This window comes from Aricia agestis, chromosome 3 (genome assembly GCF_905147365.1).
Source record: "Aricia agestis chromosome 3, ilAriAges1.1, whole genome shotgun sequence".
Taxonomy (NCBI): domain Eukaryota; kingdom Metazoa; phylum Arthropoda; class Insecta; order Lepidoptera; family Lycaenidae; genus Aricia; species Aricia agestis.
In genome coordinates, this window is record NC_056408.1 from 9504798 (window position 1) to 9529333 (window position 24536).

A 24536-nucleotide genomic window follows, 5' to 3' on the forward strand; every position below is an offset into this window, starting at 1 on the left:
AGTCTCTATAAAATCATATGGTTTTATTGTAATGAAAATAAAAAGCTCTTATGCTAAGAAAACAAAAAAGTAGTTAAACAATAAAAAGTATTTGTAACAGACAATATTCGTTAAACTTTTAATCAATCTTGATAAAAATATTTCCGAAGAAATCTTCATACACTAATTTACCATCTTCATCTTGTAACAATACCTCGGGTATAGTCTTATTATCTATCACGATAGCCTTAAACGGACCCTGCTCCAAAAATTTCTTAGAGTAACAATCAAGAATAGTCTCTTTCGGAATGTCTGGATTAATTTTAACGCCATGTAAAGTGGCAGCAACAGTTGCCGGCGGCAATTTAGTGTACTCCTCGTCTATCTCTCTCACATCAGCTACGGAAATAATAGCTATGTTGCCATAGTCAATATATTTCACTTTTACTTTTCCTTTTGTTTCACTATACTGCAAGATGAGTGCTCGGTACCACTGCTTATCCTCGGCGAATAACGCCAAACACGCTTTATTCTCGAATATACCATCAATAGGCAGAGAATTGTCGTGTTGAATTTCTTCAAACATAGTCTCATATAACTCTTTGGTGCCATCGTCGTGTACGATGCTCAACTCTAGCTGCTCGGTGTCATTGATGATGTTAATTTCGCAAGTGAATTCGGTCAAATCGGTTTGAGGATACGAAACGAATCGTCCATCGAAGGTTTTGGCCTCCTCGTCGACAATGTCGTTCCAATTTTTGTTTGCAAATTGCTCCATGTCGAAACTGGCCGGCGAGTCGGGAGTTTCGTCATCGTGTTCTACGATGTAGTCGGGGCCCGAATCCGACGTTCCGAATGACATGTTCATTATTTTATTACTTTTGGCACTAGGAATGAATTTTTGAACTTTTGCTTTGGTACCGTCGGTGAACTCGGCCATTTCGAAGTCTACGAGGTGCTCATTAATACACAGCTTGTCGTATTTCAAATTGATCGGCGCGACTCCATCGATCGGTTCGCCGAGGACTTCGATGGAGCACTGTTTTTCCACAATAGATTTGTGAATGTAATCTAGGGTTTGTCGATCCCAGTGCTTCGCGACGGGTCTGATTCGGCCCAAAACACACCTGTGCGCTTGGATCGGTATTTGATAGAGAGCAATACTCTTTCTGATATTGACGAACGGGCAAATCTCTTCGTTACCATAGTCTATGTAGTGAATTAGACAGGTCGCCGCCGCTTCGTTCACTTCTAGGACCCGTCCCCTGTAGAACTTATTGTCCAGGTAGTACAAGGCTATGCACGGCTCGCCGACAGTCCACTTCACAAACTTGGCTTTCGGGTCTGGATGTTTAAAACGGACGTCTAGCGCCTTGCGAATGAGATCCAAAGTTTCCTCCTGTGCGACGTCATGTAGGTATATTATACCATCATGATCCACGTTCCTGTAACACAAAATAAAAAAAATAAAAACATTTGGATTACGTATGTTTCAGTAACCGAAAACAAAACCTTGTGCCTTGTAGGACCCACTGGGTACTAGGAAATATACCGTGTCTAACGATACGATCGCTATTTACATACATTACAATGTACCAGTATTCACAATTTCATGGTGCCATACATGTTGATTATATCAATAACAACTTACGTAGGCACGCCATAGAATTCCTCGTTAGGCAACGGTTCAGCTGGAAGCCAATCTGATATGAAAATGGTATTTGAATCCTGGGAATAGTCCTTGTTGGAGTCCAGCTCAGTGGGAGTCGACGAGTCAGTGCCGCTGGCTTTGTCCGATTCCGCTTTCAGTGGCCTAAAAGGCATGGGCTCAATTTGCAGCCAATCTTCTAGAGATCCAGTTAGGTTAAGAAACGATATCGTTTCCTCGTTGGTTCCCTCGGACGCATTGGTGCTCAGCTAAAAATTTAAAACGGTAAGTAATAACTAATAAGTTACAAACATTCAATTGTTTATAAACAACGAAAATTAACTGATTTAGACGAGAGAGACATAATATTTCTTTCATTAGGAATGTGTGTCTGTTGTAAAAGTATAAAGTCATGCACTAACCTCCTGAGTCTTATCCGGGATGCCTAGGCCTTGTTCAATGATTTTCTTATTCAAGCACCTCCACTCGGACACATTCGGCTCGAGAGCGCCACCTTGCGTCGTGTGGTAGACCCACAACTCGACTGGTATACTTTTGTCCTTGAAAACTCCATTCTTCGTCATAAAAATTCGGGGATAGGCGTCGAGTAACTCTTTTAAGTATTCTTTGGTAAGCGACGGCCACTCCGCCCCTACGGCGGGAATGACACCGGACAGATGGCATTCTATAGCGGCATCCCCGCAGCTCTTCAATTCGGTAGGAATTTCTCGCAAGCTCGACAAATCTACTATTTCGACAACGGCGAAGTCAGAGTAAAACACTTTGGCGGTCCCGCCATCTATTTCTAAAATGGCGGCGCGACGCCACGTCTGCGATTGGTTGCAAATCGTGCAGCATCTGTCGCCAACTTTCCAATCGTCCTTTGGCTGCGTGTGTTTCTTGGTAAAGTATGTTTGTATCTTTTCGTAGAGCTCTGCGAACACTTTCTGTTGGCTGATTAGAGCCACGTAGAATCGTGAGGGCGACTGATAGTTCAAAATCTTGACCTCCACCCTGTAGGGACCCTTGTTTTTCGCCTCCAAGTCTTTATCATTGTCAGGTTCGTCAAAGTGTGGTGTATTACGTTTAAGTATTTGCAACTTCTTCTCTTTAACCGCTGTAGGCTTAGGTTGTTGCAAAGTCGGTTTGTTGGTTCTTACTAATTCTTCGACTTCAGACTCCGTGTTAAACATATTTATACTGAAAAATTAAAAATAAAAAACAATAAAAATTTAAGTAATAATATGTAAGCACGACCTGTAACGATCTTTCGGCGGGCGGACAGGGTCAGAACGAATCGATTCAGTTATAATTATTACCACACGATAAACAGGTTTTTCCAAAAATGATGCGAAGAAATTACGTTAAACTTATCAATGAGCAACTCTTGCCCTATCAATGTGTTAAGGGTCAGCTCAGACAGAAAGGAGGGCAGCGGAGAGGAATTTATAGAGGTTAAGTACTTAAATCGGTTAAGTTTTGGAGAAGGAATCAGGGGACAACGAATCGTTGATTTTCTGCTGTTGTCTCTGCGCTATAGGCTTGAGGTAAGGGCTATAGATATTACACGTACTTTTTTTTCATTTCTCTAGCCCCTGATGTATCCTCTTAACGCACTTGAAAATAAATTTTAAAATTATTACACTAAAGTGCGATGAGGAATTTGATGAGGGAGGAAAAATTGATGTAACAAACGCCGAGACACTCGCGGAGACAGTGATTTCAATACAAGTGTCAGCGAAAATGTCATCGGCATCGTCGGCCGGCATATTCCACGAACGACCACCCGGGGCGTTTGTTTGTACACATAACAATACGTTACATATAATGAGCTACGTATTATTCAAACTCCGTTGCGCCAAAATTCGTTTATCGCACAGGAACCAAACATTATTTCGGGGACCCCACACCAAATTTCAATTAATCTACTCAGTTTTTGGGCGTGAAGATGTAACAGACAGACAGATAGACATACATACTTTCGCATTTATAATATTAGTATGGATATACGCGGCCGTATCGTTTTATCCGCCGCATTGTTTAAAGCTTGCCATTTTCAAAAACAGATCCGTTTTAAAATTCTGAATGGGGATTTAAATTATAAATACGAAACTATAACACTCGCGTGTCAATTCGCTTTAGCAGTTTTGATGTTACGTGTTAAAGGTTCAGAGTTTTTTGCGGCTCGACATCGAAATGTCGATGTTTTTCCGAAATTATCAGTATACTGTAGTCTGGTAGAAGAAAATAAAACGTTATAAAACGTTTATACGCTGATTACAATATTTAGGAACGAGCACTAGCCAGTATACTAGGTTATATTTCGAAACCAACCCCTGTGAAGCTGTAAATATTGTGAAACATCAACTGCTAATATGTTAAATGTAGAGCGACTGTCTTCAAACATCGTACGATTTATTGTCGCTATTTAGACCTGCTGATACTGGTCTTAAAATCTGAAGCTGAAATTATCGCGATTTTAGAATTGCTATAGTTTATGATTCCTAAAAACAGTTCCGTGAAAGTTCTCACGCTCCGTGCTACGCAAATTTGTTAAAAGTAAACAAAATAAAATCCGCCAAGTGCGAGTCGGACTCGCGCACGTTCCGTACCGTTATAGAGCGAAGTAGACAAAAATTTGTTGCTAGGTATAGCGGCACCAAAGATACACTTTATGTTCTATTATTTTTATTATAAACTACAGTAAATTGTATAATCCGTATTTAAAATGAAAATAAAATAATTAAGAAAATATGACATAAATTATGTACGGGTCAACGCCCGTACAGCGTGTGTTGCCTTATAATTACCTACTATGCAACTTAGATAATAATGCAACTCTGCATCTTTAATTAATTATTACTTTTGAATAATGTAATAAAGTTTAGTTCACGTCGCGACATCTCACCGAGTGCGTGGCTCGATCTCATATCCCATTTTAGTTATAGTAATAGATCTATGCAATACAGGAATATCCTTTCTTGATCTCTTGTTTATCTATCCCAACCCCGAACAAATTATATTATGTCGCGGAACGGAAATTCTGACACAAGACACTGTTGAATCCACAGTTGTATCGAAACTAAATCGATGAGTAGGGGCGGGCTATGTTGTAATGAATTTTGATTCCAATATCAAATTAGGAAATTTGATTTTTTTAAACAATCGATTAATTTTCATTATGTAACTTCACTAATCACTGCGATAATAATTATAATTGTGTCACAGAACTCTTCTTGGGCACACCACGTCGTCCGCGTCTTGTACGTCATAGAGTGCAACGTCGCTAGATCCACCCGGGTGACCACTGACCTCACCCCGCCTCCACGTGCGACCTTACAACCGTTTTAGAATGGTTAGGATTAGAAATACGAGGGCTGCTATTTATGTATCCGGAACTGGCCACTTACAAGAACAATATTTAAAAAGTAATTACAACATTTGAAAATAGAACTCTTTGGTTGAAGAATACATTTTGTTTCATGTGACTGTCAATTATTTTTCCATTGTGGCGTCATTTTGAAAATTGCGTGTCTTCATTTGCCATGGATTTAACGCGTGAACATTTTCGTGCAATGATTTTCGGCGTGGGCTAAATCAACAACAGTGCTTTATTCAACTCACCGCAACTTTTGGAGATGAAGCACCATCAAAAACCACTGTTTATCACTGGTACAGTGAGTTTAATCGTGGGCGGTCTATGCTCACGGATGAAAATAAAGAAGGTCGCCCAAAAACAGCTGTTGTCCCACAAAATATAGATGCTGTGCGGGAACTAATAATGCGTGATCGTCATGTTACATATCGCGAGATAGAGGCGTCCTTAGGCATAAGTATGATGAGCATACATAAGATATTACACGAACATTTGGCTGTAAAAAAAATATGTTCGCGTTGGATTCCGCACAACTTGACAATCGATCAAAAACGGGCTCGTGTCGATTGGTGCAAAAAAATGATAAAAAAATACAACCGTGGTACGTCAAAAGCCGTTTATAATATCTACACAGGTGATGAATCTTGGATCTATGCATATGACCCCGAAACTAAACAACAGTCAACGGTGTGGGTGTTCCAAGATGAGCCGAAACCAACAAAAGTTACTCGTGCAAAAAGTACTTTGAAGCAAATGGTCGCCTGTTTTTTTGGAATTAATGGACATGTGGCTACAGTGCCATTAGAGAATCGTAAAACGGTTAATTCTGAATGGTATACGACCATTTGTTTACCAGAAGAAGAAATAAGAAAGGACAACCGACAACGCAGAATCATATTACATCACGACAATGCTAGCTGTCACACCTCAGCTGAAACAACTCAGTTTTTGGAGGGTCAAAAGATCGAATTGACTGGTCATCCGCCGTACAGCCCTGATTTGGCACCTAACGATTTCTTTTTATTTCCATACGCGAAGAACAAATTACGTGATCAACGTTTTTCGAGCCGCGAAGAGGCTGTTGATGCGTTCAAAATGCACGTTTTGGAGATACCTCAATCAGAATGGAAAAAGTGCTATGAAAATTGGTTCCAGCGTATGCAAAAGTGTGTCGATCATCGCGGCGAATATTTTGAAAAGCAATAAAACCATATTAAATGATATATGTTTGTTTCTTTTTTTAATTCCGGATACATAAATAGCAGCCCTCGTAAGTATGGATGTCTCACCCGAAGCTGACTGCGTACTTGCGCAGTATCATCAGCTTGTTGACGCACACCACATCGTCCGGATCTTGTTCGTCGTAGAGGGTAACGCCCACCGAGCCGCCCGCGCGGCCTCGCCCCGCCTCCACGTGCGCCGTCAGCGTACGCCCCTCAAGCGCGCGCAACACCAATACCGATCCCTCGCTCCATTTCTGATTTAACGGGGTGACACCGGCTAGGTGACACTCGGTAGCCTAGAAATAGGTGAGGTAAATATTATAAATGCGAATATTATAAACTCGCGTTCACAACTACATACATTTTATTCGCGAAAACACACGTCAGTTAAAATGTATGTAGTTGTTGCGCACGTTGAGCGCTTGTCATCTGAAGATACCTTTATACGCAGCGCCTGCGGGCCTAAAATGGTCGCTTTGGAAAATCGTATGCTGAATCATAATATGATTAATTTTCTATAAATAACAAAATGGTCACTCTGCTTGCAATTCATGTCCAGTAATTCGTTCTAATTTGACAATCGTCAGTTTGACAATTCATTTGCTGAATTGATTGAGAGGAATTGCTAAATGTGACCATTTTAGCCTCGCTGAGCTGCGTCATAACTATTTCATTCAAATCTAGTTTACAGCGCTTGTGTACGCGCAATTTCAGGCCCTACGTGCGAACAAAATCCGTGTACTAGGGTTGTAACACTCACTAGAGCTCGAAGCGTGCACCGCTTGTCGGGCAGGCGGCGCATCGCGGTCCAGTGCACGAGCGTGACGCGGCCCGTGTCCACCAGCTGCACTCGCACGCGCGCGCGTCCCGGAAGCTCCAGCACTCGCGCCCGCTCCCACCCGCCGCCCTCTACGCTCACCGCACACACCAGGTCTGACAGACAAGGAGAAGATGCATAATATAATAGACTAGAACTGCGTTGCGACAAAATTCGTTTATCTTTTTTTTTTTTTTTATGAAATAAGGGGGCAAACGAGCAAACGGGTCACCTGATGGTAAGCAACTTCCGTCGCCCATGGACACTCGCAGCATCAGAAGAGCTGCAGGTGCGTTGCCGGCCTTTTAGAGGGAATAGGGTAATAGGAGAGGGTAGGGATGGGAAGGGAAGGGAATAGGGGAGGGTAGGAAAGGGAATAGGGTAGGGGATTGGGCCTCCGGTAAACTCACTCACTCGGCGAAACACAGCGCAAGCGCTGTTTCACGCCGGTTTTCTGTGAGAACGTGGTATTTCTCCGGTCGAGCCGGCCCATTCGTGCCGAAGCATGGCTCTCCCACGTATCGCGCGGGAACCGTACGTTTTTCCAGGATAAAAAGTACCCTATGTGATACCTATGTCTTTTCCCAGGACTCATAGTATCTCAATATTATGGACGATACCTCATTCATTTACGACCACAATGTAAAAAACCGGCCAAGTGCGAGTCGGACTCGCCCATGAAGGGTTCCGCAGCAGCAATAAGGTTTATTTTTATGCAATTAAAAGGTTTTTGGTTTATTTTTATATTTCAGTTGATTTAATGAAAATTTAAAGAAAAAAAAACTACTTACTAGATTTCGTTCAATCGTAGTTTTTATAGTAATGTACATCATATATTTGACTTATCATGTCCCTACTTTAGACGGACGGGGAGGACACTTTTTACCACTCTCTCGCAAACTATTCAGGTTAGAAAAAAATGATATTAGGAACCTCAATATGATTTTTGAAGACCTATCCAATATCCATAATATATACCCCACACGCATAGGTTAGATAATTTTTTTTTTTGGTCCTAATATTTTGGGGTACTAAAATAAAAAGAAAAACTGTTAGTGCGCTAGTATAAAAATCCTAAGTGTGCGAATAAAAACTTGACATTAAAAATGTAGGTTCTATAGAATATTATGGTGTGGTGGTGTAAAATTATTAAAAATTTTATGGGTCGGTACAATAGGTACACCTATTGTACCGACCCATAAAATTTTTAATAATTTTTCCATTTTTGTATCAAAATCTTAATGTGGTTCACAGACTACATCTACTTACCAAGTTTCAATAGTATTGCTCTTATAGTTTCGGAGAAAAGTGGCTGTGACATACGGACGGACAGACAGACAGACATGACGATGCTATAAGGGTTTCGTTTTTTGCCATTTGGTTACGGAACCCTAAAAAGGCGCATCGTAATGTAGATATTAACTACTTACCTTTTTCCGGCAGATAAATCATTCCCTTGTTGTCATTTATGTTGTATTCTTGAATTAAGTCGTTACATAATTTTTCGTAAACATTTTCTAAATGACCCTGCAATGTAATCATATTGAAGAATATGTTTAATATTATTAATAACTCTATAAAATATGTCATACAAAAAATGCAAAATTTACCTTTCTCACGAAAAACTTGTCAGGGCTGACCACATGTGTTATAACAACTTCTTCTTTTGAATTAGGGTGAAAAGTGTTGTTGCTTTCAAAAATCATTGGTTTGTCCTTGATTCCTAATATTTTGGGGTACTAAAATAAAAAGAAAAACTGTTAGTGCGCTAGTATAAAAATCCTAAGTGTGCGAATAAAAACTTGACATTAAAAATGTAGGTTCTATAGAATATTATGGTGTGGTGGTGTAATAATAATGCATCTTTGAAAATCAACCTGCTGCTTGTGTAGTAATTTATAAGAAAGTCATTTTTTTATTCTACCCGTGAAGTGATTAAATGGGGAATCAAGTTTCGTATTTTATGAATACACAGAAAGATATTCGCGGCCATACCGCTGAAAAAAAAACTAGTTTATAATAAATAATAATATATCATGCCTGACATAAATGGAAAATAAATAATTTTAAAAATACTTGAGCGTCCGTCGTGAGTCGCGCGCGGCCGTGGAACACGAGTGCGTGCGCGACGCTAACGCCGTGTTCGAAGGTTGAGAGTTCGCACGCCACGCGCCCGCTCACCGCGCCCGCACGCGCCGTTAGCACCGCCTGCTTACTGCAAGTTGAAGAGTTAACTGACTGTTAAATCGTTAACCGATAAAGCTTACATTATAATTTAATATACAACTAGTAAAACTTTTCAGCCACAGTCATAAAGACTTTACGCTGTAATCACAATGACGCATTGACCGCGAAAAACAAGATTTGTCTTATATTTTTACAATGGGTTTTATTTTTATCTTCGCGGCTTGCGGCGTCAGTGTGCACATGGGGGTAAGGTTTTAAATACTTAGTAATAAAGTTACATCCAAAGATATTATAAGCAAAAATATTGCGTACAAATAAAATGTATTTTGCTGAATCAGATCAATTCTCTTACGGCCGTTCCCAATATTTGATCTATCTCTGGTTTTGCCCTAACATTATCAATTCAATGTTAGCTGCGATCGGTTGTATGTCAAACCAGAGATAGATTGAATATTGGGAACGGCCGTTAGCATTACGGTAGGCATTTCCCTCTAAAGGTAGCATTCGAATCAATACGACCGCGACCGGCAGCCGGTCGCAGGCCACGGGGCAACAGCTTCCTACGAATTTACCCATACGAAAGTAATTAATATTTCGTCTTCGTGCGAAGAAAACACGGTCATTTTGTATCGGTCGCGCCACGGCACTGCCTTGTGAGCGACTGGGTCGCGCGACGCAAGTCACCGGCAGGCCACGTCCACACGTCGCGTGACTCGGTCACTTGCGTCCGTCAACACTATTAATTCATATTTAAAAGCAGTGGATCGCGTACGTCTTAATCCGAATGCTACCTTAAGCGGTAGATAGCGAAAAACAGTCCGAGCGAGAGCGTTCTCGGTGAGAGTGTGCCCGTGTCTGACATCTTGTTAGCTTTATTTATTATTCATTTTCTTAGATACCAATGGTAAAAAAAAAAATATAATTATTCCTGGTAATGATTTGAACTTGTTAAACTTGTACAAAATTAAATACAATAGGCTACTTAACATATTGTATTCAATTTCATTGAACAAATGCATATTTCTAGTACAACTTGGCCTAGGAAACCGTATTTCACCCTTATCATCAAATAAAAGCTTATGATTGATAAATAAAGTCGATTTGAAAATTTGATTTTATGAAAATATGATTTGTACTGACGAAAACGCTTTTGCGGTACTTCCGATTTGGATGTGACGCGGACGTCATCAGACTCGTAATTTATTAGCTTTTATTTTTAATGATGATTTTTAATTTCTTATTGAATTATTTTATAATTTTTGGGCACTTTTAGACTCGTACATTTAGCACATTAAAAAAATTTCAATAAAGAAAGTATAAAATACAAAAAATATGACGTCACACTATGGCGAACAGTGTTGTGGAAAGTGTTTTCGGCGCCATTTAAAAGGCATATTTTTCAATCAAGATTTTTTGAAAATGGATGATTAAGAAGCGATTAGCATGAAGAAAAAAAAAATAGGTCAAGTAGCCTATTCCTCGTAATGATTTACTTGAACTTGTATTTTTTTTATTTTTATGAAATAAGGGGGCAAACGAGCAAACGGGTCACCTGATGGAAAGCAACTTCCGTCGCCCATGGACACTCGCAGCATCAGAAGAGCTGCTGGTGCGTTGCCGGCCTTAATTAAGAGGGAATAGGGTAATAGGGGAGGGTAGAAATGGGAAGGGAATAGGGAAGGGTAGGGAAGGGAATAGGGTAGGGGATTGGGCCTCCGGTAAACTCACTCACTCGGCGAAACACAGCGCTAGCGCTGTTTCACGCCGGTTTTCTGCGAGAACGTGGTATTTCTTCGGTCGAGCCGGCCCATTCGTGTCGAAGCGTGAAATACGTTTCTAAGTTACAGACTACAATTTTAATTAAAATATGAATTGGTTATATTTACTTATAAAAATAATTCAATACTGAGTGAAGGTGGTGCTTAGAATTTTGTGACTGGTAATATTTGCTATTGGTTGATTGTCGTGTTTCGATTTGCGATTGTATAATTAGAAAGGGACACACTACCGCAGGGAGCCTCGCTCTGGCTCGGAACGGTTTTTGCGCCACAGTACGCGTTCTTGTTGTAGTATAATTATTAAATCAGATAGACAACTTTTGACATAAAGGAACGTGCATGATCTATAGGTGGCCACTGACCAGTAAGTATTTTAACATACGTTGATAGAAGGCAGCACCTTTGTCGTGAACATTCCTTGTTTGCCAAAAAAACATATTATTATTAATAATTAATTTAAATTATATTACTAATTCATTGTTCTGTATTCAGGGGAAAAGAGACTGCTAGCCCTAACTACAGGTTTCCTAATCTATTTAAGGTAGCAGGCACTTCACCTCACTTGATTATCATTACAGTGAATGAGTTACAACTGTTCAAATATAATGCATTCAATATGGTGCTGTGAAACTATGATCTGTAACATATTAACTGGCGTTAAGAGAAATAAAATCTTATACTAAGTATCTATTTATTAAATCCTATTCATAGACTTAGATAACTAATTAACATCTGAAATTTGCGTAGTCTTGTAAAAATTTAAATTATTTCGCCAATTAAAATGAAACATAATATTATACATAGTAATACAAATTCATATTTTAATATAAGTAAATAATAAATGTAAATAGACATATAAGTCATGGCTAAATTGGTACAAAATGTACTGTTACTATGATAATATATATATATATATGTATAATGTATAAAAATGTTATTTACAAATGAACAAAACATAAAATGGATGATGTGATATCTTAGTAATCTAACCTATTTCGTATGATTCGCACAGCTGAGCTATGTGGATTTACTGACCTGTGAAACACATACAGCAACAAATTCATACACTATCGTTACTAAAGAAAACAAGGTGTAAAAATGTCACAATAAAAGTCAAAAGTGCAGCAATATAAAAAGAAAAAAAAACTTATGAATTATGAGTATATATCTTAACTAAGCGAACTTAAATTAACTATTTACAAAACCTTAATTTAGGTCTTATTAAATTTACCTTAATCTTAATAAAAATTTAACTTAAGAGTAGTAGACTAATGAAAAGTAGTTTTTGTAATGAAAAAAAAACTTACTTATCTATGATATTTTGTATGAGCAGGGCATCATCACTGGTCCAAGATCCAGTGATGGGTTGGATGCTTTCTAAAGAGCAGTTAATTGCGAGTGGTGGCGGATTTTGTAGTCTAAAACTTGGAATCAATCGCAATCTGAAAAAAAAGTAAGTGAAAAGTAAAACAAAATATTTTGACCTAATTTACATGCTTTTAATTTTGTTTTTCTTTTAGTACCATTAAGGGCCTGTTTCACCACTTCCTGATAAGGTGCCGGATAGGCTATCCACAACTTAACTTGACAGATAGAGTATGGAGCATCTGTCAAATAAGTTGTGGATAGCCTATTCGGCACCTTATCAGGAAGTGGTGAAACAGGCCTTAAGCCTTGCAAATAAACACCTTAGGGCGGCAAGTCATTTAGGAGCAAATTATGATTAGGCGCCCATAACAGTTTTACTTACTTGTCAATGGAAACATTTTCAATGCTGCCAAAGTCGAAACAGAAAACTTGAACGATTGGCTTGTTTGGGTCCTTGCGATCGACGCTCAAAATGCGGCACCTTTGCCACAAGTTGTCCGCTTTAATATACACTAAATAGATTTTTCCTGTAACAGAAAAAATATATATTTACAGACATGGGCGTACCTTGGTTTCCAACACTTCATTTTACGCAGAGTAGGTAACACGTTTTTAATTCCCATTTGCCAGGAAAATTGACGTTTATTTTATCTTCTAGGTGGGGGCAGCTGCCCCCCCTGCCCCTACCTGGGTACGTCCATGTTTACAAACCTTTAATTAATTACTAGAATTCGCGCGGCTCTGCCCACGTATAAACAGTATCCTGCGGCAATCGTACATTTTCCAGCGATATAAAAGTATCGTATGTCCTTCCTCGTTGTGCACTTTATGAATTGTCTTTGATCAAAATCGGCCGAGTAGTTTCGGAGCCTATTTGGAGGAAACCATAAACCATAACCATAAACCTTTTCCTCCTTATAGTAATAATAATTATAATATAGACTAGGAGTTAAAACTCCTGCCGATAAAATTGCATAAACTGCGATTATCGCGCACATACAGAGAGACGCAACGACTTACATACAATATACATGTTAGTATTTATTTAATACCTTCAGTGACATGGTTGAGTACTGGCTTCGGCATAGTACTGGCATTCCGGAATTCTCTGAGTAGCTCCTCGACGAGCGACTGATGGCAGGCCCTCTGTACGAAGAAGTTGTGTGGATCCACTATGTGGGTTATGTAGACAATGTCCTGATCACCTGTGGAGACAAATTACTTCAATAAAGTATTATCTTATTTAGCAGGCTTGGAATGGCTTAAGCAGAAATGCGAAAGAACAGAAGCGCTGACTTTTAGGGCTGGTTTACACGTAATAAGTTGATAAGTAGTTAACTAAATTTTAACTTAATTTTAAGTTATTTATTGCATGTAAAAATTTAGTAGCAAGTAGCAAGTTAAAATTTAGTTAAGTACTAAACATGGAAATTAGGACTATTTTCATTTTTTTTTATTTATATTATGTTGGCAGGCGGGGCTTGTCACTTGACACATTTCAGGTTACACTTAATAAGTGTAAACCAGCCGTAAGGGCTGGTTTACACGTATTAAGTAGATAAGTAGTAACTAAATTTTAACTTAAGTGCTTGCCCGAAATGTGTCAAGTGACAAGCCCCGCCTGCCAACCTTACAGAAAATAGTCAAAATTCTAATTTCCTTGTTTAGTACTTAACTAAATTTTAACTTACTACTTGCTACTAAATTTTGTGTTTACATGCAATAAATAACTTAAAATTTTGTTAAATACTTATCTACTTAATACGTGTAAACCAGCCATAAGGGACAAACTGATAGATTTTCTATGTCAATCTGTCACAAACAAAATCCTACTAATATTATAAAGGCGAAATTTTTTTTGGATGTATGGATGTGTGGATGTATGGATGTTTGTTACTCTTTCACGCAAAAACTACTGAACGGATTTTAATGAAACTTTACAATAATATAGCTTATACATCAGAATAACACATAGGCTACAATTTTAACCGACTTTCAAAATGTGTGGTGTGGTGTGTGTGGGGAGGTGTTATGTTTGTTTTCTTATGTTCAACGATTACTCCGCCGTTTGTTAACCGATTTTCAAAATTTTTCTATTGGTATATAGGGTATCATCCCAATTTGGTATTATATTCACAAAAGTGGTGATCTGATGAAGGTAGCATAAGTAATCGAGGGAACTCCTCAAAATTTATAGGGAAACATGTGGTGACTTTGGTTTCGTGAGAGGTATTATAAGCATATGCTTTATATATACAAGTTTGGGATTTTCAGCGTTGTTTTAAGAACGGAAAGGATATGCTACTATGCAAATTACATTCATCATCATCATCACTACCATATTATTATACTATGCATCGTCCCATGGTTATGACTTATGAACCTATAGTGATCCTGTTATTGGTACTTTTCATAGTCTTTTAGATCGAAACTCGAGTTTGTCAAGCGATAATTCAAAAAAATCTATACCTACCTAATATTATAAACCTGAAGAGTATGTTTGCTTGAATGCGCTAATCTCAGGAACTACAGGCCCGATTTAAAAACTTATTTCAGTGTTAGATAGCTCATTTATCGAGTAAGACTATAGGCTATATATTATCACGCTAAGACTAATACGACCAAAGAAACTCAGGAAAATGTGGGAAAAACGGGGGAAATATTAGAAATTACAAACTACTGGAGCAATTTTTATGGCAATATTTGGCACAGATATAGAGTAGACCAAATGAAGGGAGTAGGGCCATAAGCTATTTTTATGGAAAAATGTACGGTTTCCGCAAAATTTCTAATTTACGCGGGCGAAGCCGCGCGGGACATCTAGTCCTTTCTATAATGGCCATGCTAAGTGTGCTCTTGTGTGGAAAATTATATTTACGTCTGTGTTGCTAAACACTGCAGAATAAATTGTTATTTTGAGCGCAATACGTTACTAGTTGTGGTTACGCGATGCAACAGAGTAATAATATATTAAATTATAGTAGCCTTGCTCTATTATTATAGCCAAGTGATAAAATATTTTCTATCATGCTATCGCGTATTTTTAACACGCTTTTATAAGCTTGGGCTGTATGTTTGTAACGTCTCTCGCAATCTTTGAGCACGTTTGACGACCTCTGTGGCTCAGTGGTGAGCGCATCGGTAGCTCAAGCCGGGGGTCACGGGTTCGAATCCCGCCGACGGAACAAAAAGTTTTCAATGTCTCTGTGTGTCTGGGTCTGGATGTGTATTAAATATGTGTATGATATAATAAAAATCTTAAATATATGTATAGTATAAAAGTATTAAATATATTTCCGTTGTCTGGTACCTGTAACACAAGTGACTGACGTGGTGTGAAGCGTCCATAGATATTATTATTAAAAGATTTCAACATAATTTTATACGTTTTATACGTGGGAGAGCCATGCTTCGGCACGAATGGGCCGGCTCGACCGGAGAAATACCACGTTCTCACAGAAAACCGGCGTGAAACAGTGCTTGCACTGTGTTTCGCCGAGTGAGTGAGTGAGTTTACCGGAGGCCCATTCCCTATTCCCTTCCCTACCCTACCCTATTCCCTTCCCGTCCCTTCCCATCCCTACCCTCCCCTATTACCCTATTCCCTTTTAAAAGGCCGGCAACGCACCTGCAGCTCTTCTGATGCTGCGAGTGTCCATGGGCGACGTAAGTTGCTTTCCATCAGCTGACCCGTTTACTCGTTTGCCCCCTTATTTCATAAAATAATAATAATAATTATTATTATTATCTCCAGTAGTCTAATTCATTCGAAACTTTACATAATATTATGTATTACGAGCCAATGACAAGAACTTGTATGTTTGTTTTTTTTTTTGCATAAGATAAAGCATGTTTTTTAAACTATTATTAATATTTAGAACTTTAACTCGGAATATATTAAACTTTTGGAATATTATATATGTACTTATTGAAATTAATTAATATTACTTACCTGGTTGTAGCGGCTTCATTTGACATGGCTGCATAAAGGGTCCGGATTGTATATTATTGTTATAGTTCGTTTTGTTATAGTTATCTGAAAATTGAAACACATACATAGTTTGATTTTATTTGGGTAATAAAATTGTATTTATGATTCATATTATAATATATGATTTTATGTATGCTTATACTATTGAGTAACCAAGAAATATTATTACAAAATAATATACAAAAAAGTATAACTTACTTGATTTTTTTTGTGTATGCGTGAAGCTACTGTTATGTGAAGAGTCACTAGTTATGGAATTTAGTGAGGTACAAGAACCACTTTTGCTTGATTTGTGATACTTTGGTGCAGATTTTATTAGCATTCCTGTTTTGTCAGATGTCTTATCTTTTTCTTTTTCCACTTTTTTCTTTACTTGTCTTACATCTACAAAAATAGAAGCATCTGAAGGGGTTAAAGATTCTTGTGTGAAATTCTATAAAAGCATAAAAGTATCAGCTCATTGTTTTAACTATTATTAGGTCCTTACATAATATGAAATTGGCGTTTTGTTGCACAGGCCACTTTGATCTCAAATATCTCCTCTTTGGTTAAGAATTCCAAATTCATATACTTATTCGGTACATTTGAGTTTCCAAAACAGTTATTCGTTTTTTTCTTGATTATTTTTTATTTGGAGTCGTTCATATCATGTTCATATCGCATAATGGAAAAATTTAAATATCGCTTTATTTACGAATATGAGTTCTACCGTGGCACGAGTGCTGCAGAAACAGCTCGAAGAATTAACAATGTGTATGGCGCTGGTGTCGCAAAAGAAAACACGGTACGGTTTTGGTTCCAACATTTTCGTTCTGGAAATATCGACCTTTAGAACAAGCCCCGTGGACGACCCGAGACCAAAATGAATAATGAAGAATTAAAGGCTAATGTGGAAGCGGATCCATCGCAAACTACATCAGACTTAGCAGCAGGCTTCGGTGTAAGTGATAAAACTGCTTTAAGTGACGCCGCGTTAAAGTACAAACCGTGTTGGATATGTTTTAAATTGCTTGTTTCCTATGAGAGGCCGGCCCAGCCTTTCATAGAAAACAAGAAATGGAACAGCAAGAAATGGAATGGCGGTGAAGCAAATCATAAAACCGCGTCGACTGCTGCGTTACATTGCTCAACCGACACAATAATGACGGGATTTTAAATCGGATCATTACTTGTGATGAAAAATGGATTCTTTACGATAATCGAAAGCGTTCGTCGCAATGGCTGTCCCTCCTGATCTGATCCTGATCCTGGAGAATCAGCCAAATCCTGCCCTAAGCGAAAATTGACTCAGAAAAAGTTTGAGTGTTTGGTGGACTAGTGCCGGTGTCGTTCACTACAGCTTTCTAAAATCTGCCCAAACGGTTACGGCAGATATCTATTGTCAGCACTGCAAACCATGATGGAAGAACTAGCTGCTAAACAACCAAGGCTGGTCAATCGCTCTAGGTACTTCTGTTTCAGAACAGCGCTAGACAACACACTGCACAACAGACGGCCGCAAAACTGGACGATCTGCAATTGGAATGTCTGCGACATCCACCGTACTCCCCGGATCTTGCTCCAACATATTACCATTTTTTTCGGAATTTGGATAACTTCCTACAAGGAAAAAATTTCAACTATGATGTGACAGTCCAGGCGCATTCAAATAATTTATTGACTCTCAACCTCCGTTTTTTAGTAAAGGGATCAACGAACTACCCTTAAAGGAGTGAGCAAAGTGTATGGAGGTGGATTTTTGCGATGAGCCCCGGCACGGGCCGTCTCAGTGTGCTCACTCCTTAAGATGGCGAAAATGCATTGATAACAATGGTACATATTACTTTAATTAAATATATTATACAAAAAAAAATGATTCCTTTCCTCCCATACAAAACGCGTATTTCATATGTATAAAGGACCTAATATATTAAACTGCTTAATTTTTTTGTTTAAGTTTTTAGAAGATTTTACCTTTAACCAACTCAGGGGGATATACAACTGACTGTGGTGGTGGAGGAACTTCTATTTGCTTTTCTTTAAGTTGATCAGTAGTCAGTAATTCATATGTTGGCAGCCCTTCTGGTTCAACCAGACTCATGAAGTTTTGTAATGAATCAAACAATTCGGTGTTCACTTTAATCCTACAAATATAAACAGTTAATAATATATTATACCTGTACTAACATAATATTTGCATTGAACATGTCAGTCTATTAGATTAATTTTAATAAGTTACTGTATTATTATGATTTTCAGAATGAAGTCCATGGAAAATCTAGCATTGAATAAACATTACAATGTAAAAATACTTACTTTAGTAAATCATCCGATGAATCATATCTTAAATACCATGGCTCATTTATTATTTCCTTGGCTTGATCCAATATACTTGATAAATTTACCTACAGTAAAATTATATGACTATAGAATTTTTGAACTATGTTTTTTAAAGCTTTTGAAAAATAAGCGAAATTGCTCCTAAAGGTGCTTCCACACTGAAGTTACATAACGTTAGATACTATTGCTTAACATTTATAACAAAAGACATGTTTATTTCTTGACATGTTGTAGCGCATGTTACACACTGTTATAAAATGTTATCGTGTTACACAATGTTTTATAACGTTTTATAAGTGCTGTGTGGGAGCAATAATTGTGAAGTATTCTTCCTAAATCTTTCCTTTCCTTGTTAATCTATAAAAGTTAAAGTATTACAATTGCTAAATACTTTAATTGGCTTGCAAATGCTTTATTATAGGTTGATCAAAAACCAAACATTATAAATAAATTTCTTACTTGGCCCAACTTATTTTCTTGTAGAGAATTAATTCTATCAATAGTTTGCTTAGCTTTTTTAATATTTTCAAATATCTCATTTTTGCTGTCTATAAGTGATTTTATTTTCTTTGTCTTTATGATTTCTAGCTTGTGTATTATATCATCCTTCAGCTTTTGTACATTTGCTAATAGGATGGAATAGTTTTGTTCCACCTCATTGGAAAGTCTTGATATTTCTGAACTTGGATTGTTATCCAAGTTTGTCATAATGTTCCCTATGTCCTGAAATTATAGGTTTTCATTAATTATGATACCATTCATCTATACTAATATTATAAAGCGGAAGAGTTTTTTACTTTGTTTGTTTGTTTGAACGCGCTAATCTCAGGAACTAATGGTCCGATTTGAAAAATTCTTTCAGTGTTAGTCCATTTATCGAGGAAGGCTATAGGCTATATTTTATCATGCTAAGACTAATAGGGAACGAAGAAATAGTGGTAAATGTGGAAAAAAACGGGGGAAATTATTTGAAAGGGCTTATCTCACGAACTACTATAACTAGAGCAATTTTCTGTTATATGGGTCAGATAAGAAGTAGACCACGTGAAGGATCATAAGCTATTTTTTGTGGACTAATTTGTCAGTGAAATATCTAATTTACGCTGGCGAAGCCGCGCGGAATGTCTAGTTCTTTATAATTAAAGATTATTATTATCATTTATCACTAAACGAAAATGAATAACTTCAATTTTAGAAATAATAATAAGACACTTACCACTGCTGTTTTAGTAAATCGTTTGAGCTTCTCATTAACCTCAGGAGTGAGTTTTTGTATTTCAGCCATTAATTCTTGATTCTGAAAAACATTGTACAATACAAATAACAAATTTGACATTACAATAACAAGATAGCTAGTTACATTGCAAAAAAGTATATTATTAATCTTTAAAACTATGCAACGGATTTTGATGATTCCTTCAGTGTTAGATAGCTCATTTATCGAGGAAGGCTATAGGCTATATTTTAACACGCTAAGACGAATGGAGCGAAGAAATAGAGGAAAATGTGGAAAAAAAGGACTGAGGATAGTTTTTACCACAAAATTTATAATCTATACATATTATAAAACAAAGTCGCCTTTTTTCCCTCATGTCCCTTTGTTCCCTTTAATCTTTAAAACTATGCAACGGATTTTGATGATTCCTTCAGTATTAGATAGCCCATTTATTGAGGAAGGCTATAGGCTATATTTTATCACGCTAAGACTAATAGGAAAATGTGAAAAAAACGGGGGAAATTATTTGAAAGTATTTTTTATTATCTCGTGAATTACTGGAGCAATTTTTATGTTATTTGGCACAGATAAGAAGTAGACCACGTGAAGGATCATAGGATATCGATTTTAATCATTTTTTCAGTGGCTATATACAGGGTGCAATTAAACCTTCCTGCCAATTTTTTTCCAGGGCTTAGGTATCACTAGGAGAGTCCATTTAACCAAAAAAAATTGGGTGTTATTTTTTTTCAATGACATATTTTATCCTATTTAAAATCGTTGCAGAACGGTCATTTGCGGCGCGGGGGAATGAGCGGGGCGAGGCGCGCGCGTGGGGTCACATCACGCGCGAGCGACGCGTCGTGTCCATTAATTGTAAGTGTTTTTTAGGATAACTTTCGGAAGCTATTTCTCAACATTTTAGTACTGAGTGATTATAAAAGAAAAAATACGTGTATTTTTATTTTTAACAAGGATCAACATATCAAAATTTGGTAGGAAGGTTTAATTGCACCCTGTATTTTATACCCGTGCGACGCTGGGGCGGGTCGCTAGTAATTAATAAAACATAACATCACACATTCTTACCACATCTTGCGAAGATACAACATCATGATTTTTGCAAGACTTTTCACCGCCTACCATAAGACAATCCATACAGGCAGGTTTTTCACAAGTCTTGCAATAGTAATCCAAGGACTTTCCAATATGTGTGGGACACACAACTTCATCTTGAATAGCTTCTGAATAAAAAAAAAAAATTGAGGACAACAATCAAATAAAATCATCAGTCATAACTCATACCATATGAATTATTTTTTAAATAACTCACCAATATTTGTAAGAATATGGTTTTTAAAAATTATGAAATTCTTGTGGCTCTTAGTGAAGCAATTGTTACAAACAATTATTCCACATTGTTGGCACATTTTTGATGTTGGACTATGGCACTCCATACACATACCTGAAAAACATTTTGTTATAATAATTAACAGCATTATAAGCTAATATTGTGGATAGTGTAAAGATTTTGCTTATTCTGCAGGAGCTGTTGACTTTAGTGTTTTTAAAATTACATATTTTATTGACACAAAAAATCAAAACTTATTAAAGTTTAGTTGTTATGTTTATTACATTGGAATTCGTTCTTCCTTCTATTAAATGTTTTGCATCATACATATAAATATAATAATATATCCCTTGGTACTTTAACCCATCAATGCCCAAGCGGCAGCTGGCTGTCGCATAACAATTGAAAATCGATTGTGTCTGCGATACCCACGATGGAGGTGTTAATGCTTAACAATGTGGTAAAGTCCACTTATCAATAACTTTAAATAATAATTAATAATGTCTCTCAAGATTACCTTCGCTTTTTGTAATATTTTCCAAAATAGATTTTACATCAATATAGAAGTTTTTGTCTCGATTTTCTTCATTTTCAGCTTGTTCCTGAAATTGTTATTGCTTATTTTGTAATTCACATAACGTAATTATATAAATGCAAAATATGGTAAATAGTAAAATAATTTGTATGTACCATGGAGGAAATTGATTCCTAGGCAACTAGTTGACAGTTCAACATCATGTGGTTGGCTAATGTCAATTCAATGTTAGTTGTGATCGGTTGAATGGGTTTGACTTAACGCGACCAAATTACTAGGTCCGTCATCTGCCTAGGAATCAACTTCTCTGATAGTACATAATAATATAAAAATGTAAAAGGCAAATATTCAAACCTGAATCTTCTCCAATGTAAGTTCACCCAACATATGAAAATTTACCGGAAACAACTGACACAATGGAATTTTATTCTCTACCAGCAATGATAAGTCAGCTGTGCTCACTTCTGTATCTTTATGGCACACTTTACATTGTATGGGCTCAGCAAACTTAACTATGTTTTTAACACAGTTTTCACACATGGAATGACCACATGATAGAAACAAAGGTATGTTTCCATGTTGTTCTGCAGTGAGAGCTGAAATTGGAATTGACTATGACTTCACTGATATTTATAATAATAATAATTCTTTATTTCTGAACCATTACATAACATAACTTAACATTTTTACAATCTATTTTTCAAAAGTAACTTTTGTTTACACACAAGGATCTAAATAAATTGTTTTAAGTAAATATACAATTTTGTTTACTTATGTAGTAAGCCATACAAATTGCAATGGACCCCAAACTAGGCAGAGCCTGTATCTTGGTGGTCCTAGTCTTTCCAGTTTACATTATTTACTGATTAATGCAGCGCTTACGATTTGATCATATTATTAACCATAGCTAAGAAATAAAAGGTTTTTTTAGTACTCATTTTACAAAAAACAACAATCTACTCAGTAATAATAAATCTATGAAAACTAAGGAATCGTAACTCCCATACTATTACCGTTTTAAATTTGGTTCCTTTTGATCTGTCATGTAACATCAGCCTAGTACCTTTCAAGGTCACCTTAATATTGCAAATGTATTAAAATGTGTACCTAAGGTACACTTTTTTGACAAGTATTGTGGAGCATGTTTTTTGACTGAGTTACTTTTCCTTAGTTTTTATTGTTCGTAGTAATAAATGCATACAAGGATAATCACTAAGGATCGAAACATATTATACAAATCGAAATTGTGTGGCTTACAATATTACTCCCATGTTTATTATTATAAGCCACACATAACTCGTTCACAATCATTATTACGTATTTTATTTGTATGTAACTATAACAAATATAACGGTAGTTATATTTGTTATAGTTATGTTATATTTGTTATAGTTACATACAAATAAAATACATAATAATATATTTGTTTCGTTTTTTTAGTATTACATTTTTTTACATAAGTAATCATATTTTAGTATATAGTTATACTTTTATTATATTTAAATTTTCACATTGAATCATATTTTAATAACAAAACCACATACTTTGCATATTGACTATTGTCACATAAACATTAGGTTACGATAGCGCGTAATGCTAAGTACGAGTAAGTCAACAGGTACAGGAGAGATGAAAATTAACGCCTTCTGGAACGCGGGGATAGTATAACTATGCAATATGTAGCTTATGTTCTTAATTAAAATTTCGGATGTTTCTGTATCCTGTCAGCCCACCCTGCCCCGGGGCAGTTCAGATGCCGAAAACGCTATTAGGGTGCTTACACACACAGCGGCAGATGGCGGTGCCGCAGCGGCAGCGGCACCGCCATCTCAGCGGCGGCGCGGCGGCGATACCGTGCCGCTGCCGCTGCGGCGCCATGAGTAACAGCCTTATGCTAAGTACCTACTCACATACGGTTTTGCTCGATAGTTTTACTCCGAATCGAAGGAAATGACATATTTAATTCCATCGAGCCGGCTCGAAGCGAGCCTTCGGGCTGTCACTTTTGCGGTCCACACGGTGATTATTGCTCAATTTGGAGTAAAACTATCGTTATAAACATCAGTCACTTTGAATTTCTACTTACATTTTAGCTGATAGAACTGACTACAATTGGGACAACTTTTCTTTATCTTCACATCCATTTTTAATAACTATTTCTTGATTCATATGTATACTTCGAAGAAAAAGTTTGTTTATTTTTCGCTACATAAACAAAATATGCCGGTGCTTGCTTAGAAGTTATGACAAAGGAATAAAGATGATGTAGTAAACATCATCTTTGTTTTAAACAAATAAAATATTACTAAATACTGTACGTATGTGATCAGCGTGCCATAAAATAAATCGTAGATCTCTAAAATTTCGATAATTTGAAAATTGAAACAAGAAATACGATGGCACGAAACTTTAGAACAGAAAAAGCACACTTCAAGTGTTGCCAACACGACTCAATACTCATCAACGAATATTATATTCACAAGGAGATACTCATACAACATTTGCTAAACTGCTGTTATATTGCCAAAATTATGCCAATTATTGCTATAAAATTATGCTAAAACTTTTCAAAGTCTAATAAAACGTTATTTAATTTTAAATCTTTAACAATCAAAAAAATCTCAATTTAATTTATGTTTTAAAAAATTACGTTATCGAACAAAATATTATTGTCTTGTTTTTCATCGATAGCTGATGTACATGTAAACGTATAATAGAAGATTCCTTGTCCAAACTATAACTCTCCTT

The 24536-nt window shown here is 36.9% G+C and overlaps 1 protein-coding gene across 4 annotated transcripts; it reads right to left on the reverse strand.

The window, feature by feature from the left end:
* Nucleotides 1–8: 8 nt before the first annotated feature.
* LOC121725519 (RING finger protein 17) lies at nt 9–24209 on the reverse strand. 4 transcript variants are annotated; one of them, XM_042112522.1, is made up of 24 exons: nt 24107–24209; nt 23875–23993; nt 22143–22384; nt 21771–21855; nt 21236–21367; nt 20992–21146; nt 19903–19983; nt 19146–19409; nt 18663–18751; nt 18321–18490; nt 16566–16751; nt 16329–16412; nt 13429–13581; nt 12759–12903; nt 12316–12450; nt 11999–12043; nt 9120–9258; nt 8654–8782; nt 8474–8570; nt 6987–7159; nt 6293–6522; nt 2050–2827; nt 1631–1896; nt 9–1424 (listed from the first exon to the last, which is right to left on the reverse strand). In XM_042112522.1, the coding sequence occupies exons 2-24, from the start codon at nt 23930–23932 to the stop codon at nt 119–121; spliced, it is 5142 nt and encodes a 1713-aa protein (XP_041968456.1). In that variant the 5' UTR covers nt 23933–23993; nt 24107–24209; the 3' UTR covers nt 9–118. The 4 variants fall into 4 exon arrangements, with proteins under 4 accessions (XP_041968456.1, XP_041968459.1, XP_041968455.1 ...); XM_042112525.1 differs by lacking the exon at nt 24107–24209 and having other exon boundaries at nt 20992–21143; nt 23875–24079; XM_042112521.1 differs by lacking the exon at nt 24107–24209 and having other exon boundaries at nt 23875–24079.
* Between the last annotated feature and the right edge of the window lie 327 nt (nt 24210–24536).

Bases quoted from the DNA above. Each gene is read 5' to 3' on its own strand.
- LOC121725519 (XM_042112522.1), bottom strand. From the start codon at position 23,932: ATGGATGTGAAGATAAAGAAAAGTTGTCCCAATTGTAGTCAGTTCTAT. The intron at 18,752-19,145 runs GTAAGAAATTTA...ATTTTACTGTAG, and splicing joins AAGAAAATAAGTTGGGCCAA to GTAAATTTATCAAGTATATT. The intron at 8,783-9,119 runs GTATTTTTAAAA...TTTTTATTTTAG, and splicing joins GACTCACGACGGACGCTCAA to TACCCCAAAATATTAGGAAT.